The sequence below is a fragment of the Trachypithecus francoisi genome, unplaced genomic scaffold (assembly GCF_009764315.1).
Source record: "Trachypithecus francoisi isolate TF-2019V2 unplaced genomic scaffold, Tfra_2.0 Lachesis_group11, whole genome shotgun sequence".
In the NCBI taxonomy this organism is placed as follows: domain Eukaryota; kingdom Metazoa; phylum Chordata; class Mammalia; order Primates; family Cercopithecidae; genus Trachypithecus; species Trachypithecus francoisi.
In genome coordinates, this window is record NW_022681456.1 from 34,737,171 (window position 1) to 34,756,524 (window position 19,354).

At 43.3% G+C, this 19,354-nt stretch overlaps 1 protein-coding gene and 1 non-coding gene across 5 annotated transcripts; both read right to left on the minus strand.

The window, feature by feature from the left end:
- Window positions 1–1,262: 1,262 nt before the first annotated feature.
- Window positions 1,263–9,296, minus strand: SLC25A3 (solute carrier family 25 member 3). Of its 4 annotated transcripts, none has more exons than XM_033220962.1 (8): window positions 9,141–9,296; window positions 8,747–8,907; window positions 7,004–7,125; window positions 4,563–4,742; window positions 3,884–4,065; window positions 2,776–2,948; window positions 1,689–1,799; window positions 1,263–1,602 (listed from the first exon to the last, which is right to left on the minus strand). In XM_033220962.1, exons 2-8 carry the CDS (start codon window positions 8,901–8,903, stop codon window positions 1,442–1,444), a joined length of 1,086 nt encoding a protein of 361 aa, XP_033076853.1. In that variant the 5' UTR covers window positions 8,904–8,907; window positions 9,141–9,296; the 3' UTR covers window positions 1,263–1,441. The 4 variants fall into 4 exon arrangements, with proteins under 4 accessions (XP_033076853.1, XP_033076851.1, XP_033076852.1 ...); XM_033220960.1 differs by lacking the exon at window positions 7,004–7,125 and adding an exon at window positions 7,296–7,420; XM_033220961.1 differs by lacking the exon at window positions 7,004–7,125 and adding an exon at window positions 7,296–7,420 and having other exon boundaries at window positions 8,747–8,903; window positions 9,141–9,267.
- On the minus strand, window positions 3,020–3,262 carry LOC117091242. Its single transcript, XR_004440350.1, has one exon. It is a non-coding gene; the product is annotated as a small nucleolar RNA SNORA53 (small nucleolar RNA).
- Window positions 9,297–19,354: the final 10,058 nt, after the last annotated feature.

Consider the following 19,354-nt stretch of genomic DNA (forward strand, 5'->3'; position numbering starts at 1 on the left):
AAGTTCAGGCAGTGATGATATAAAGAAGTTAACATGCAACTAGCTGCACTGGCTTCTAAATTGAGTTCTCTGACCTTACTGAGTTTGTAGTAACATTTCTCTCCAATCTCTGATAAAGTTTTTCTCTCCAGGCCATCTGTATGCTTTATAGAGGGATTGTTAACCCCACCCATGTATTACACATAACAACTCTAGGTAAAATGCAGTGTTTGAAAAACAGCATGTTATGTATTATACTAGGTTTTTGTTTTTTTTCCAGTGGTGGGCTGTCATTACAAAAGATTGAACTTTTATACTTCCTAACCAAACTGAAGGGGAATCTAAACACAAAAACTAATTCACTTTCTAGGAGCTCTTTAAAAATGGGCTTAAACCTACAATCAATCTCGTATCTGAGTATGATAGAATGCTTTTTGCCCAGTGGCATTCATGTAGTTCAGCTGTCAAGCAGTACCTTTCTTAAAGTACCCGACTGAAAATAGTTTAATTTTCTGTAATTTAAAAAGTCAGAGCAGGCGCGGTGGCTCATGCCTGTAATCCCAGCACTTTGGGAGGCTGAGGCGGGCGGATCACCTGAGGTTGGAAGTCAGAGACCAGCCTGACCAACACAGGGAAACCCCATCTCTACTAAAAATACAAAATTAGCTGAGCATGATGGCGCATGCCTGAAATCCCAGCTACTAAGGAGGCTGAGGCAGAACAATCGCTTGAACCTGGAGGCAGAGGTTGCAGTGAGGCAAGATTGCGCCACTGCACTCCAGTCTGGGCAACAAGAGTGAAACTCTGTCTCAAAAAAAAAAGTCAGATCTGTGTGAAGAGAATTAGGGTACCCGAAAATCATTTTCAGCTGTCAATCACTTTGGTCCTTTACTATCATTCCAAGAATCAGCCTAACTTGGGTTACCTTGTCTTACAAATAAGGATTAGCAAACTCATCAACATAAAAAAAAAAGTTTAGTACATGCTGCAAAAATGTAAGTATACACTGACATTTACTTGCCAAAATAACCACAAATGACTATACATATTTAACTATAATTAAATCAAGTTTTTAGAAATTTAAAGTCTGTTTCCCTAAAAATACAGGAACTTTGTGTGATAAAAGTTGAGACATATGACAATTTGTGAATACCAACTGGAATATTCCACCAACAATGGTCAGTTTTGTATTTTTTCCTTAACTTATACTTCATTCTTTCCAACTATTTTAAAGCTAAATCTTTTTTTTTTTTTTTAAGTTTTTAAAATAAGTCACAGGCAAATCATGAAGAGTTGGGTTTATTTCGACAGTAAATTTGAAACTCTTGCCTTAAGCAAGAGTACTACAGTAATTATACCAGGAATAGACAATTTCCTAGACTGTCAAATATATAAAAGTTCCTTTTGCACTTTCTTCAACACTGATCAACAAGCAGATTCAGTCCACATTGCTTTGATCTATCTACTGAGTTAACCCAAGCTTCTTCTTCAGAGACTCTGGCATCTCCGGTGGAGGAGGGCGAGGGAGCCTGAAGTAGACCTTCACGGAATCATAGATAAACCACTGTAGTGCAGTCAGGGTACCAATCATGATGATACGGGCAAACAGTCCCTTCCATACACCTGGTTCAAACAGGAAATGCAAATGAAAAAAATGCAACATATCCAAAACTGTTGTTCTTTCTTTCAAGAAAAAAACATCATCCTACCTTTAAATCCAAGTCTCTTGAGGACCTGAGAAGCACTGCTACCTTTTTCTTTATTCAACACAGATACCACAGAATCAGCAGGGTGAGAAACAATTGCACAAAAGACTCCAGCTGAAAAAATATAAAGGATCCCATACAGTGCCAGTTAAAAATAAAACTTCACATAGCCAATAATCATTTTTATGACTTTAAAATAATATTTTTCTAGTTCTAAAATAAACATCAGACTCAGGGTGAGACAGGTACAGTTATCAAACTGTCTATCCGATATAAAACAGAACAATCATTTAAGTTTTTCAGATTTTATTCAACACTTTCTGTATAAAATTCTTAATAAACTAAACAAAAAAAATGGTGCAACAGTAAGATCAATACATTCCCAAGCCTAATAATGATATCACATTAAAACAACCCTTTTAGGAACTAGTTAGCAAGTATTTATGAATCCTAAAAAGCATATAAAATGTTATAGGAAGATAAAACTGCTTTATAGGCCAGGCACAGCAGCTCATGCCTATAATCCCAGCACTTTAGGAGGCCGAGGTGGGCAGATCACTAGAGGTCAGGAGTTCAAGACCAGCCTGGCCAACACAGTGAAACCCCGTCTCTACTAAAAATACCAAAAATTAGCCGGGTATAGTGGCGGACGCCTGTAATCCCAGCTACTCAGGAGGCTGAGACAGGAGAATCGTTTGAACCTGGGAGGCGGAGGTTGCAGTGAGCTGAGATTGCGCCATTGCACTCCAGCCTGGGCCACAAGGGTAAAATTCCATCTCAAGAAAAGGAAAAAAAAAAAAAAATACATACAAAAAATCAGCTGGGCGTGGCAGTGCATGCCTGTCCCAGCTACTTGGGAGGCTGAGGCAGGACAATCACTTGAACCTAGGAAGAGGAGGTTGCAGTGAGCTATGATCACGCCACTGCACTCCAGCCTGGGCAACAAAGCGAGACTATGCCTCAGGGAAAACAAAAAACCAAAAACACTGCTTTATAACCTCTGGAATATTTTTCCCTCTCAAAAAACGCCAATAATGGAAATGATTATTTGTTCATAATTTCAGACAATTGTGTTCTAAGTAATTCATACCTATGTAACCTGCTACAAATGTTACAACCAGCTGCTCTGGCTTTGAACATTCACTGCGGGGCTTAGGAACCACAAACTTGTACAGTGCTTCAACAGTACGTTCAAAGCAGGCGAACTTCATCATGGTGTATGGTATTTGTCTCATCCAGAGAGGGGCAACCCCCTTGTAGAATCTAGGAAATCAGGAGACTTGTTTTACAGAGTTGCATATACTCATCTATCAGAGACTGTCATTATTAACACAAGTGTCCGCACACGAGTCGAGTCCTGATAGTAACAAATGGCAGCAAAAATGCATGTCATTTCTATCAGAACGTTAGACTAACATGCAGGTATATTTCTCTTACATGCCAATGACTCAAGCACCTTTGACTATACAACCAAAAAAGTTGCTGGATGTTTCTTTGACTGGAACCACAAGAAACAAGTTTACAAGTGGAACTCAGTTCAAGATTCATCCACAAAGGTGGATCTAAGGAAGCATGTTGTAGTCATGGAAATTCTTAACTGTGAATAGATCACAAGGATACTAACAAGCCCTCCCTAAAAGTTAATAGTAAATGTTTAGGCCAAATATCAAGTCATTTGCAGACTGACAAATGGTCCTTACTTTAGGGAAAAAAAAAAACCCCAGTCCAAGTGTCAAACCATGTATTAACTTATCTTTACCTCTCATGTTTATGTTCTACATACAGGTAAATAGACATTAAATGTTATAATAGTCTTTTTAAAAAGTCTGGTAGACTTAATACTAAAAAATGAAGTTCACAGCTGGACGCAGTGGCTCACGTCTGTAATCCCAGTACTTTGGAAGGCCAAAGTGGGTGGATCACCTGAGGTCAGGAGTTTGACACCAACCTGACCAACATGGAGTCTCTACTAAAAATACAAAATTAGCCAGGCGTGGTGGTGCATGCCTGTAATCCCAGCTACTCAGGAGGCTGAGGCAGGAGAATCACTGGAATCTGGGGGGCGGAGGTTGCGGTGAGCCCAGACAGTACCATTGCACTCCAGCCTGGACAACAAGGGCAAAACTCTGTCTCAAAAAAAAATGAAATTCACTTAAAATAAGTACTTTCATAATATAAATTTTTAAGTGTTTACTTACGCTTTTAGGCCTTCTTCCTTATACATTTTGGGAGCTGCATCCCTCAAAGTGTTGGCATAACCTGGCTGGGTTTGAATTCGAACCTTAGCAGCTTCCATAGGAGCCAGGGCAATGTCAGCAAAGAATTCAGCACTGGCAGAGGCAGCCAAATATAGTGACGTGCGCCAGAGATAAGTATTCTCCTAAAATCCAAAACACAAGGAAGGACGTGAATTGCTGTTGTGTTGGTTTTCAATTGAAGTGACAGTTCTAGAAAACAACTAAGCTTCAGACATTTTATAAAGTAACACACAATGATATGGAATATATATATGGTCTCATAACCTCATTAACAAAACACGTAACTATGTGAACAATGTGAATGTTTAAAAAATATCTAGATGTCACGTATAGTTAGCCCTGGAACTACGCAAAGGAGTCCCAGAGCCCTTCTCTAAAAAACTCAAAATCCAACTTACTTAGAAAACAAGATAGTATATTAAAAGGAGAATTGTAATTTAATGAAATACATTTTATTTCTCAACCTGTCTCTGCTGACACAGGCTTATGATTTAAGACATGTTGCTCACTTTGTAGGACCATTTTCTTCAGTGCTAAAATAAGGCAGGACAGACAAAAATCTAAGAACCTTTTTGGTCTTAAACACTCGGAATGTTCAATTTCAAAGTTAATTACATACCTCTCCAAGCATGTTGCTATACAAGACTTTAAAGACTTCATAAAAGCCAAACTTGCAGAGTCCCTGCAAGGAGTAGCCAATGAAAGTCGGAGCCCATCCTTTAGCCAAACCACGAACACCATCCTCTTTAAGTGTAACTGAGAATCCATTAAATATGCCCTTGTACTTTTGGGGGTCCACCTTTATTTAAAACAAGAAAAAAAAAATTAAATGCACCAAACAGTTACCATAAAAATTTAATCTCATGATTATTTTTGTTGGGTTCCATAATAAATTTCAGCAACTACACAAAAGGTAATTTAAATACAGTAGTTCCTGCCAGGCGCGTTGGCTCACACCTGTAATCCCAGCACTTTGGAAGGCCAAGGCAGGTGGACTACCTGAGCTCAGGAGTTCGAGACCAGCCTGGGCAACACAGTGAAACCCCGTCTCTACTGAAATACAAAAAAGTAGTGGGGCATGGCAGCGTGTGCCTGTAATCCCAGCTACTCGGGAGGCTGACACAGAAGTATTGCTTGAGCCTAGGAGGCAGAGGTTGCAGTGAGCCACGATCATACCACTACACTCCAGCCTGAGCAGCAGAGCAAGACTCCATCTCAAAAAAAAAAATAATAATACAGTAGCTCTCCCTTATCCAAGGGTTCATTTTCTGTGGCTTCAGTTATCCAAGGTCAACTGACATCTGAAAATATTAAGGCCGGGCGCGGTGGCTCAAGCCTGTAATCCCAGCACTTTGGGAGGCCGAGACGGGTGGATCACGAGGTCAGGAGATCGAGACCATCCTGGCTAACACCATGAAACCCCGTCTCTACTAAAAAATACAAAAAAAACTAGACGGGCGAGGTGGCGGGCGCCTGTAGTCCCAGCTACTCGGGAGCCTGAGGCAGGAGAATGGCGTAAACCCGGGAGGCGGAGCTTGCAGTGAGCTGAGATCTGGCCACTGCACTCCAGCCCGGGCGACAGAGCGAGACTCCATCTCAAAAAAAAAAAAAAAGAAAATATTAAGATATTTTGAGTGAGGAACTACATTCATATAACTTTCATTAGTTTATGCTTATAATTGTTTATTATAGTTCATTTGATTACTTTTATAAACGGAAACTTTTGTACATTAAGGTCTAGCTTTCTGTGTTAAACTTAAGTCTTGGAGTGATAGTTAAGAGGGTAAAATTTTCACAAAAATACGTAACAAAGCTGATTCTTAAAAGATTTCTTACCGCCCAACTCCTACTACTTTTTTTTTTTTTTGTCTTGCTTTGTAGCCCAGAATGGAGTGTCATGGTGTGATCTCAGCTCACTGCAACCTCCATCTCCCAGGTTCAAGTGATTCTCCTGCCTCAGTCTCCCGAGTAGCTGTGACTAGTAGCTGCAACTACAGGCGCACCACCATGCCCAGCTAATTTTTGTATTTTCAGTAGAGATGGGGTTTCACCATGTTGGCTAGATTGAGTTCTGATCTCAAACTCCTGACCTCAAGTGACCCACCCGCTTCAGCCACCCAAAGTGCTGGCATTCTAGGCATGGGCAACCATGCCTGGCCCACCTCCTACTTTTTAAAAGCTACTGTCTAGATAATAGATATATCTGTATTCCTAACATATGCTAGTTCTTTAAGTAGCTTATAGCATAAAGTTTTGTGAACACTAAACAAACTAAACCCCGGTTAAAAAAAAAAAAGCACATAAACTAAATTCACTTCAAGAGACATGCATAACATGTTTTAGCAAAGGTACATTTCATATCCATTATATTAACTAATGGGTGGGAAAAAAAGCTTATCTCACTCTTTCTGCCAGTACTAGAAGGGGTGGTATACATCACCTTCCTCTCCCTCCTAATATTTCAAATTCATTTCTCTTTTAGTTAAATAGACTTCTAATCCTGTTTAGAACAAATAAATTTTTAATGTCTTGTTTTTGTTTCAATAATCTTAATTAAAAGATACTGAAATTATTTTAAAATGTTATGTAAATATACAAAAGGCTAATCTGACAAAATTTTCATACTAAGACATAAAGAGCATTTTAAATAAATCTACATGTGCTCTTTCCCTTGGTCTTATTAGTAGATAAAGGACATCGTTACTTCACATAATACACAGACTTGTTTACCCACTCCAACACACAGGTGCTTGTAAAATGACTATTTGGGGCACAAGTAAGCTTGAAGAACTCTGGCCAGAAAGTGAAGAGCAGCAGCAAAGAGCCATCTACAGCCAGAGTCTAAGAGTGAATAATTTACTCCAACAATAGAGGCATTTATTGGATTTAAAACACTAGTTAAAATAAAGCCCACAATTTAAAGAAATTTTAGTTTGGTTTCCTACTGAAGTTTCTAGCAGTTGTGATGTCTTCAAATTCTCATTTGAGAAGCGCTTTAAGATTTTATTTAGAGTAAAATCACATGACAGATACTTTCAATGTTGTCATCTCAATACAAACCTGCATACGGCATTTCACTAAATCCAGGGGAACGACAGCAGTGTGTGTCAGACCACAACTTAAGACCCCACCAAAGCCACACAGTGCATAATACTTCGCGGAGCCAAATTCACAACTGTACTCTGTAGTAAGAGAAGACACACCATGCATTTTAATGTAAAACTCATGTTACTGGTCATAAACTTACCTCCTGGACAGTTAGGTTTCCACACAGCTTGTTAGTAGATGACTATCTTATAACTTAACAGTCAATCATGCTTCAATATGCTCTAGTCCAGCATGCAAAACAAACCTGCATTCTGCATTTAACCAGATCTAGAGGAACCAATGCTGTATGTGTTGTGCCACAGCTAATAATTCCTCCAAGTCCACAAAGGATAAAGAATCTGCCAGATCCATAGTCACAGCTATACTGCTCTGTTTGATTGGAAAAAAAAAAAAAAAAAATTAAGTAAGTCTTTCTTCAGAGATGACTAAGGCCACTGGAATGAAAGAAAACTGTTTCCCTGTTAAATAGTATTATCACAGCTGAATAGCTTTGGCCAATTAAGTGGCTTAAAAAAAAATTCACTGCCAAAATCAGATCATTTAAAAATTATGAGGGTTCTGTATCTGATACTATTATGATACTATTAACAGCTTGTATTCTGCCATATTCATTTTTTAAAAAGTTTTCTACATTAACGACTTTTACAATTAAAGTCAAACTTCAAATTATTAACCACTGGTAAAAGCACACTTCAGAGTACAAATGAAACTCAGAAAGATCACCCGACGACGTGTAAAAGGCTTGCAAACAACTTCAAAGTTTATCCTAGCCACTAAGCAATACTATCCCCACTTATGAACTCCTATAACATAAAAACAGACACACATAAATTCCTGCAGTCCAATACATTTAATACACAAATAATGTTAGCTTTAATTTTAAACTGAACGACAGATAGTGTAAGTAAGGATTCTTTATCCATACTGAAGACGTAACAGAAGCACATGAGTGATTTAAAGAAAAAAATCTTTCGATTTTACAGGCATAAGGTAGATAACATTCTCAGGACTCCTACAATTCGGTTTTCAGGTTTCTCTGTATGTACATACTTCACTAGGATTCAAAACACACACAACTAAGTTAAAGCTGGGCCCAACCACAAAGAATCGCAAGAGATAATCACACCAAAGGGATGCCCACCAATTATCTCCTTTTTATTGCCTATGTAGGGCTGCAAGCTGCCTCCTCCAGTCGCATGAAAACAGGAGATCCAGTTATCTCATGTATAATTAAGTGCTAAAATGACGGACCTGCCGTCGACGAATATAAAACTTAGGAAAGGACTGACTGTTCAAGAAAACTAAGGGCAAATCAAAGGACATGTAATGCAGTTAGTAGAACTGTGGGTGGTCAGCAGTTTGGGGAAGAGACTTTACCCAATACTTAAGTTGGCTGACCAAGCGGGCTCACAGCAGAGAAGATAAGGAGCTAGTCGCGGCCTTTTTTCCCTCGGGGACATGGAGGTCACGAAGGGACACAGGGCCTCAGCCCTTCCACGCCCTTGAGGGAGGGCCAAGGATCTGACACTCGCCTAGGGTGGAAAAGGCCGACATCCCAGGGCAAGCAACTGGGCGCCGTCCTACGGTGCAGCGGGCTGGACTCGTCCTTCCCTGTCCTCCAAGCCCGGTCCAGGCTTCAAACGCTGGGCGGACCACGAGTAGACCACGACTGTATTAGGCAAGGTCTGATCTCACCTTCCAAGGCGGCGGCTGCCAGGTTGCGAGGGCGGCGGGGCTGGCCCGTGGGCCCGGGTGGGTTGCTGCGGAGGTCCCCGAGGCCATCGTGCACCAGCTGCAGATGTGGCGTGTTGAAAGGGTTCGCTCGCGCCAGGTGCGCCACGGACGAGAACATCTTTCTAGGGGAAGAGGGAGCGGCGGTGAGAGGGCAGGCAAGGCGCCGGTTAATGTTACCGGCGCCCTGGAACCCCAACCGGGCCTTTTCCTTCCCGCCTGCGCGCCCTTGAAGAGGTCACGGCGGCCTTCGAAGGAGGCTGCTCCCGGCTGGGCCCACCGCCAAAGCAGCGGCCCCACAGGGTCTCTGGGCTCCGCTCCCCACACCCGCCACGGCGGAAGGCCCGGTCACACTCACTCCCTAAGATGGCGATCACCCAACCACTCCCTTGGAAAGGTTACGGCTCACAGAGGCCGAACGTCCTCCCAGCCCTAAGATGTGTGCCCTTCGCGCGTCGTCGGCGTGACGCACACAGAGCGTCCCTACAAGCACGCGTCGCCCATTGGTGGAGAAGAGCGCCGAGCCCGTAGCGTCATCGCGTTCTCCTAGCAACCTTATCCCCGCCCCTGCCCACTCCTGCTCTTCCGGCCCGGCTTGTGCGCAGGAGGATTCGTTCTGCGCAGGCGCGCGTTCAGGCTGTATATATTTTGAGAGGGGTCGGGCTCGGGCTCTTAACCTGCTCGCTTTGTCCCTTCACCTTCAGGTGTCTCTCCTTGACCACAGGCTTCAGTTCGCTTCACTTAAGTGAATCACAGTATCTAGTAGTCACTTAAAAAACAAAACATGAATGCTTGATGATATATTTAGGTGTTGGAGTTAGAGAACATCACTGCAGTATTATGTGTCACAACTTCTGCCATTACACTACTTTTTAAAATAAGTTCCATCCATTGACATTAAATATAGGTATAGCCGGGCGCGGTGGCTCACGCCTGTAATCCCAGCACTTTGGGAGGCCGAGACGGGCGGATCATGAGGTCAGGAGATCGAGACCATCCTGGCTAACACGGTGAAACCCCGTCTCTACTAAAAATACAAAAAATTAGCCGGGTATGGTGGCGGGTGCCTGTAGTCCCAGCTACTTGGGAGGCTGAGGCAGGAGAATGGCGTGAACCCGGGTGGCAGAGCTTGCAGTGAGCAGAGATTGCACCACTGCACTGCAGCCTGGGCGACAGAGCCAGACTCCGTCTTAAATAAATAAATAAATAAAGATGTGTCTGCATTTTTCATCAGACTCCTGGAGAATATTTTAAAAAGAAATGTGCAGCAAGAAGTCTTACGACAGCTTGCCGCGTTATCACAATAGTCTATAGAACACGTAGAAACATTAAACACCTGAGGTGTCACAGCGATGAACTAGTGAAAGTGACTGATAGCAGATTGTGCGTGTGTCTGGTTAAAACATTTAGGAAGCTTTCATTAGATTCAGCTCAACAGGGAGGGGCGTAGTTTAGTTAGGGAGAGTTTAATAGGGATTCAACCCGTTAGACTTCTGGCTCTTATATTTTCCCAGCTCTTGACAAAGTAACCTTGGGAATTGACTTCATCTCTGTGAACCTGTTCCTTAGATGTAAGATTGGGGTGGGACTGGCCTCACAGGTTCACACTGGTACAATCACACATGGCCTTACACTTAGTTTAATGCTCTGCTGATTTTGAAATTTTTCTTTTTCTTTTTCTTTTTCTTTTTTTTTTTTTTTTTTTTTGAGACGGAGTTTAACTCTGTCACCCAGGCTGAACTGCAGTGGCGCGATCTCAGCTCACCGCAAGCTCCGCCTCCCAGGTTCACCCTATTCTCCTGCCTCGCCTCTGGATTAGCTGGGACTACAGACGTGCACGATCACGCTTGGCTAATTTTTGTATTTTTTGTAGAGACGGGGATTCGTCATGTTGGCTAGTCTGGTCTCGAACTCCTGACCTCAGGTGATCTACCCACCTCGGCCTCTCAACGTGCTGGGATTACAGGCCTGAGCCACCACGTCCAGCTTGAAATTCTTAATATATGTATGAACAAGGGGCCACACATTTTTTAGTTTGCACTGGACCCTGCAAATTAGGTAGCTGGTTCTGGACTGGAGTAATACTTACCTTGCAGAGTCTATGAGAACTCAATGAGATAATGTCTAAAAGTCTACAGAAGATGTTCCCTAAAAAAAGTTAGCTCTGAGGCTGCAGCAGCATGGCACTCTCTTAGCAACACTATCCCAGAACCAGCCCTTCTGGCCCAACTAAAGTCCCAGGAAGAATTCCAGAGTGGAGGGCACAGGAAGGGAAGTAGTGACAGATAAAGTTAAAAAAGTACACTAACACCTGATTGTCCAAGGCCTCACATACCAGAATGAGGAGTCTAATCTTATATAGACAGGCAGTCACTGAAGGGTCTGGATTTTCTCTGTCTTTTTGGTTAATTCAACTTTATAGTGCTTTTCTAATTTAAAAATCTTTTGTCATGAAAAAAATCCAATATTATGTAAAAACATATGACTGTAGTGAATCTTCGTATTCCCTTCCTCCAGCACCGGATAATACTGCCCTTTGCTGCACATTTTTTCAGCTGGAACAGCTGGTACCCTTCACCATGGGGCTGCACATGCTTGTGGCCCAGAACGCAGAGAAGTTGATCTATAAGATCCAGTGGTAACGGAAGGAGCTGCAGGCCCAACTCCTACGCCATGTAGGAGCTAGTGACCTTCAGAATGTAATGACTGTTGCTCCACTTTTGCCTTGCAAATTGCACAAATTTCTCTTATAGCTAACTCTAGCCGAAAACTATGCAGGGAAAGGAATCTAGGAAATATGGTTCTAGCCTAGCTAAATTGACACAGTAAAAAAGCACCACCGGGCTTTGCAGACACCGCTGCCACCAGGAGCCCTGTACTATCAGCCATGGTCAACCCCACCGTGTTCTTTGACAGCGAGCCCTTGGGCCGCGTCTCCTTTGAGCTGTTTGCAGACAAGTTTCCAAAGACAGCAGGAAACTTTCATGCTTTGAGCAGTGGAGAGACAGGATTTGGCTATAAGGGTTCCTGCTTTCACAAAATTGTTCCAGAGTTTATGTGTCATGGTGGTGACTATACACGCCATGATGGCACTGGTGGCAAGTCCATCTACGGGGAGAAATTTGATGACAAGAACTTCATCCTGAAGCATACAGGTCCTGGCATGTTGTGCATGGCAAATGCTAGACCCAACACAAACGGTTCCCAATTTTTTACCTGTACTGCCAAGACTGAGTGATTGGATGGTAAGCGTGTGGTCTTTGGCAAGGTGAAAGAAGGCATTAATATTGTGGAGGCCATGGAGTCCTTTGGGTCCAGGATGGCAAGACCAGCAAGAAGATCACCATTGCTGACTGTGGACAACTCTAATAAGTTTGACTTATATTTTATCTTAACCCCCAGACCATTCCTTCTGTAGCTCAGGAGAGCACCCCCCTACCCCATTTGCCCGCAGTATCCTAGAATCTTTGCGTTCTCGCTGCAGTTCCCTTTGGGTTCTATGTTTTCCTTGTTCCCTTCTATATCTAGCTAGATTGCAGAGTTAAATTTATGATTATGAAATAAAAACTAAATAACAACAGCAACAAAAAAAGTACCAGAGTCTATCTGTTGTCAACACGGCATCAATGAACACCTCTTGTAATAATATTTAACTTCCACAGAAAAAACTAAAGAGCTAAATCAGGCTTCTACCTAACATGATGCAGCTGTCCCTTGGAAAATTGTGAGCAAGCTAATTCTACCGAAAAGAGTATACAAAATCCTTTTATCCATCTGTGGGTGATGTTATTGCAGCAGGTATGCACTAAGACAAGGCGCTTGGCCTCCTTAACATTCAAGAGGCTCTGGGCCTCCAACCTGACACAAGTAGGGAAATTGCCTGAAGGACCATAACTCTTCACTGTGGAGATTCAAATCAGACCTCTGTTCACCAGATCAGGAGTCTTTTCACTTATACATAACTAAATTATTAGGCTGCTTATTTATTTTAGTTCTAAGGATACCACGATCCATTAGGCAATGCCAAAGATCTCTACAGATCAAACCATTCTGACTATTGCTTCTTTGTCCATTATAGTAACTACACCTGACTGGTCTTTGGTGAGGAAGATCACCCTCCATCCCAGAATCTCATTGAATTTAGGGAGCCCCAGTTTGGTGATAGCAATTCCCATCATCATTCCTGGTTTACAGTGAATGGCTACCACATAGAATGCTGGGGCTTTTCTTACAAATGTATTTCTCATGCCCTTGATAAGGGATTGTCCTCTGGACTCTTAAGATAATTAGGAGGTGGATGAGCATATCTTAAAATAATAAATCTATTCTAGCATTGTAATCGCTATAAGCTTTTGGACACTATTAATAAAAACAATTATTCTGACACTTGTTAAAGACAGTTGGCAGATTTTATTCAGGACTATTACGATAGATGTAGGAACAGCTGCAATAGGGTTTTGCAGTGGGCGAGATAGATTGGGCTCCACTCCAAATGCAACAAAAATAAGCAGGAATTTATCGTCAAGGAGCAGGATGCAGGGAGAGTGCTGATGTATAGAAAATTAATAAAAGGGGCCCAGGGTGGTGGCTCACCCCTGTAATCCCAGCATTTTGGGAGGCTGAGGCAGACGGATCACAAAGTCAGGAGACTGAGACCATCCTGGCTAACATGGTGAAACCCCGTCTCTTCTAAAAATACAAAAACTTAGCCAGGCCAGGTGACATGCACTTGTAATCCCAGCAGAAGCAGGAGAATCGCTTGAACCCAGGAGGCAGAGTTTACAGTGAGCTGAGATTGCTCCACTGCACTCTCGCCTGGGCGACAGAGCAAGACTCTGTCTCACAAAAAAACCAAAATTACTAAAAGGGTAGGGTAGTTTGTGCTAAAGAAATCTAATAAGATTCTTGCTGAAGGCAAGCCAGAGTGATCAGATAGCACCTGGGGGAAAGTGGAAGATGAAGAATTTGATCAAATATGGAGGGTGATCAGATATCAAGAGTGGGGGAGTCTTGCTATGACTGGACTTTTAGTGGACATTCCCCAAGATGGGGCCTAGTCAAAAAAAGTTTCAGAGAAGCCTGACTAAAGTTAGATCAAGGAGAGTCTTTGTCAATACCTTCCTATTTGGTATACCAAGAATGTCTGGCTTTTTAATTTCATTTAGTATAGGCCACCATTGAACTTAAATTTTAGCCGGACCATTAGAGTCACTCCCAGCCATTTGAACTAAAACAATGAATTGAGACACTCTGTGTACTGTACCCAAATTAATAAATTTGGCTTGATCTACTATTATATTCCTTCTATTTTAGTTATCGCTGCCTATCAAATTACCCCAAAATGATGTGAGGGCGATCTGGCTGTGACGTCTGTCACCCCATCAATGGTGAGGGTTGATTCGGCTGATATGGCTGCCTAAGCTCATGTCCCCTTCTTCCCTCACTGCCCCACATGCGTCCCTCCCAAAGCTGTGGCTGGGTCAAAGAAGACGACCTTCCCCGAAAGAGAAGGACCATTCTTCAGTCAAGGGTATATGAGTAGCTCTGATCCCCGGGTAGAACCTCCAAACAAGCTTTAAATTATCCCAAAACTAATAGGCATACAGCAACAAACACTTATCAGCTCACATTTTCTGAGGGTCAAGAAAGTGAGTGTGGCTTCGTTGAGTGGTCCTGGCTCAGGATCACTCATCAGCTGGGACTGGGGTCTTTAAAGAATTGACTGGGGCTGGAGGATCTGCCTCCAAACTTTCAAGACTTGGCTATTGGCAGAAAACTTCAGTTCCTAGACAAGTGGTCCTCACCGTAGAGCTGCTCATGACATTGCTTCCTCAGATTGGGTAAATCATGAAAGAAGGAGAGCAACCAAGGCAGAAACTGCAGCATCCTTTATAACCGAATCTCAGAAGTGACACACCATCACTTCTGCTTTATTCTATTGGTCACAGAAACCAATCCAGATACAGTGTGGGAGAAGAGGTGGGGATCTGTGGGGCCATCCTAGAGGCTGACTACCACACAACCCACCCAACATTCTTAGTCTCCATCCCCACACATGTTGCCCAGGTTTCTATCAGTAGAAATCTTGCATGCTTTGTTTTTGGTTTTATTTTTTTGAGATACAGTGGCACTCTGTCGCCCAGGCTGGAGTGCAGTGGCACAATCTTGGTTCACTGCAACCTCCGCCTCCCAGGTTCAAGTGATTCTTCTGCCTTAGCCTCCCTAGTAGCTGGGATTACAGGTGCATGCCACCATGCCTGGCTAATTATTGTATTTTTAGTAGAGACGGGGTTTTGCCATGTTGGCCAGGCTAGTATCAAACTCCTGATCTCAGGGGATCAGCCTCCTTCGACCTCCCTAAGTGCTGGGATTATAGGCGTGAACCACCATTCCCGGCCCACACTTTTTATCTTACCCTCTAGGGTCTTCTTCTGTAATGGAGTCGAGAGGTAATGAGAGGTGATGATAGTAGGTTTTATTTATTTATTTATTTATTTATTTATTTTGAGATGGAGTTTTGCTCTTGTTGCCCAGGCTGGAGTACAATGGCACGATCTCAGCTCACCACAACCTCTGCCTCCTGGGTTCAAGCAATTCTCCTGCCTCAGCCTCCCGAGTAGTTGGGATTAGCGCCACCATGCCCAGCTAATTTTGCATTTTCAGTAGAGACGGGATTTCTCCATATTGGTCAGGCTGGTCTCGAACTCCCAACCTCAGGTGATCCACCTGCCTCGGCCTCCCAAAATGGACAGTAGGTTTTAAAAAGAATCAGCAGATCCTGCCAGGCAACCACCTCAGGTGAGGCCATTACAGATTTCACATGGACAGGAACAAACTGGAGCCCACAAAGTGAATCTGGATCCTATAGGGATAAACTAGACTGAGCATCTGTCTCTTACCACGTACACCTCAATGAGGCAGGTGCCTGCAGGAGCCTGGTGCAGGTGCTTATAGGAGCCATACACTGCACCTGCATCTCACCCAGACTTGCAGAAACTGAAGAAGATCCAGTAGGAGTTGCGAGAACTCTAGACTCAGCTGCTGTCCCCAACCAGGGTGAGCCAGCAGATAAGCAACAACGTGCACGAGATGTGCCTAGTGTCCTAGACTGACCTTCAGACTGCGATGGCTGCTGCTTCACTTCTGCCTTCCCTATCTTCACAGATTTCCCTTGTGACCAATCCTAACCCAGAACCATATTTGAGAGGTAAAATCAAGGTTGTTAGAATTTGAGATGGAACTTTGCCAACAGACATGTGTAAACTTAGAACTAGAGGTCAAGGATGCACTTGTAGATTTTTTTTTTTTTTTTTTTTCAGATGGAGTTCCCACTCTTGTTTCCCAGGCTGGAGTGCAATGGTGTAATCTCAGCTCACTGCAACCTCTGCCTCCTGGGTTCAAGTGATTCTCCTGTGTCAGCCTCCCGAGTAGCTGGGATTACAGGCATGCACCACCACGCTCGGCTAATTTTTGTATTTTTAGTAGAGACGGGGTTTCGCCATTTTGGCCAGGTGGGTCTCGAACTCCTGACGTCAAGTGATCCACCCGCCTCCACCTCCCAAAGTGCTGGGATTACAAGCGTGAGCCACTGTGCCCGGCCACACTTGTAGATTTAAGGATCATTTCTAACATGGAGAATAACAAGAAAATCCTTAAATACTTCCTGGTATAGCTCTAGTAAATTATGCAAGGTAGACCAAAGCCCCTCATGATAACCCTTTTCATATCTACCCTGAGGGAAAAAAAGAGAAATATCCACTAACACCTTGGTTATTGTCTTTTTTGATTATGAATCTTGTTTGTTTTGTTTTGTTTTGTTTTTTTAGACCGACTCTCGCTCTGTCACCCAGGCTGGAGTGCAATGGGATGATCTCAGCTCACTGCAACCTCTGCCTCCTAGGTTCAAGGGATTCTCCTGCCTCAGCCTCCCAAATAACTGGGATTACAAGTGTGGGCTACCACAGCCAGCTAATTTTTTGTATTTCTAGTAGAGATGGGGTTTCACCATGTTGGCCAGGCTGGTCTCCAACTCCTGAGCTCAAGTGATCCACCCACCTCGGCCTCCAAAAGTGCTGGGATTACAGTCATGAGCGACCGTATTCAGCCTGTTTGTTTGTCTGTTTTTGAGATGGAATTTTGCTCTTTCGCCGAGGCTGCAGTGACATGGCACGATCTTGGCTCACTGCAACCTCTGCCCCTGGGTTCAAGCAATTCTGCCTCAGCCTCCCGAGTAGCTGGGATTATAGGCGCATGCCACCATGCCTGGCTAATTATTGTATTTTTAGTAGAGACAGGGTTTCACCATGTTCGCCAGGCTGGTCTTGAACTCCTGACTTCAGGTGATCCGTCTGCCTTGACCTCCCAAAATGGTGGGATTATAGGCGTAAGCCACTGAGCCCAGCCTTTTTTTTTTTTTTTTTTTAATGGGGCCATAATTTCCATTCTAGACAATGTTAGAAAGACAAAATGCTCCTATCCGTTTTCTGAAGGGCATCCTAAGTTCAGCCTTGAGAGCAGATCCAGCTCTGGGGCCGAGATTCAGACTCTTGAATTCATCCACGTTTGTGCAAGGGGTTGAAAGCAATGAAGTTATTCTTGCATATTCAGGGACATTGTGTTTGTTATTTATTTTATTTTTTGTTTTTTTTGTTTTGTTTTGTTTTGTTTTGAGACGGAGTTTCACTCCTTTTGCCCAGAATGGAGTGCAACGGTATGATCTCGGCTCACTGCAACCTCCGCCTCCCAGGTTCAAGCGATTTTCCTGCCTCAGCCTCCTGAGTAGCTGGGATTACAGGCACCCACCGCCACGCTGGGCTAATTTTTTGTATTATTAGTAGAGACAGGGTTTCACCATGTTGGCCAAGTTGGTCTTGAACACCTGACCTCAGGTGATCCACCCGCCTCGGCTTCTCAAAGTGCTAGATTACAGGAATGAGCCATAGCACCCAGTGGACATTGTATTTTATAGGAAATAATAGGCATGTGAATTCTTTTACCCAGTTTCTTCCTTCTTAATATCTTGAAATCTTCTTTCTGCCGTCGCAGTCATAAAATAGTGTTTGTCCGCTAGTGGGGAAGCATATCTAGATATGACAGATCCTAAAATAGTCCCTACAGAAGGTAGATGCATATGTGGCAACTTTAGTCACTCAGTGATTATAATCCATAAGCTTAAGAGAGCTTTTGAGTGAGGCCTGGCCATCACAAGTAAAGGTTCCCAAATCTGATTTCCCATTAAAGCGCCTGCCAAGACACAGATGGTTTTAGGCTTCAAAAGGTTCTATTTTACTGAGGTTGATGAAGTGTCCTAGAATCTCCCATTTTTAAAAGATCCCCAGGCAAAGCTGGACGTGGTAGCTTACGCCTGTAATCCCAGTTCTTTGGGAGGCTGAGGCAGGTGGATCATCTGAGGTCAGGAGTTCGAGACCAGCCTGGCCAACATGGTGAAACCCTGTCTTTACTAAAAATACAAAAATTAGCCAGGCATGGTGTTGAGCGCATGTAATCCCAGCTACTTGGGAGGCTGAGGCAGAAGAATCACTTGAACCTGGGAGGCGGAGGTTGAGGTGAACTGAGATCACATCATTGCACTCCAGCCTTGGCGACAAGAGCAAAACTCCATACTCCGTCTCAGAAAAAAAAAAAAAAAAAAAAAAGATCTCCAGGCAAAAGATCCCAGATTTGATAATCAACTATGTTTTGAAACCAATGATCCAAGGAATTCCAAGATCAGCGTGAGTGACATAGCATGTGGAAAGAGCTTGAGAGAGGTGTCTCTCCTGTAAAATGAGATAGCAGTTTAAATTACCCAGTTTGCCATAAATACAAAAAGTGCTCAGTTAAAAAAAAAAAAAAAAAGAAAGAAAAAAGAAATTGGCCAGGTTCAATGGCTCACGCCTATAATCCCAGCACTTTGTAAGCCCAAGGCCGCTGGATCACTTGAGGTCAGGAGCTTGAGACCAGCCTGGCCAACATGGTGAAACCCCATCTCCACCAAAAAAATTCAAAAAAAAAAAAAAAAATTAGCCGAGCATGGTGGTACATGTTTGTGGTCCTAGCTACTTGGGTGGCTGAGGAAGGAGAATCACTTGAGCCCGGGAGGTGGAGGTTGCAGTGAGCTGAGATCTTACTACTGTACACCTGCCTGGGCAACAGTGAGATTCCATCTCAAAAAAAATAAATAAATAAAAGAAATACCTGGCCCAGCGCAGTGGCTCATGCCTGTAATCCCAGCACTTTGGGAGGCCGAGGTGGGTGGGTCACCTGATGTCAGGAGTTTGAGACCAGCGTGGCCAACATGGTGAAACGCTGTCTCTACTGAAAATACAAAAATTAGCCAGGTGTGGTGGCAGGTGCCTGTAATCCAAGCAACTCACAAGGCTGAGGCAGGAGAATCGCTTGAGCCTGGGAGCGGAGGTTGCAGTGAGCCAAGACCATGCCACCGCACTCCAGCCTAGACAACAAGAATGAAACTCAGTCTAAAAAAAAAAGAAAAAAGAAAAGAAATATCATTGAAAAAAGTAAATCAGAAACGAGGCAAGGTAATGCCACATATCTTGAAAAATTTGATGA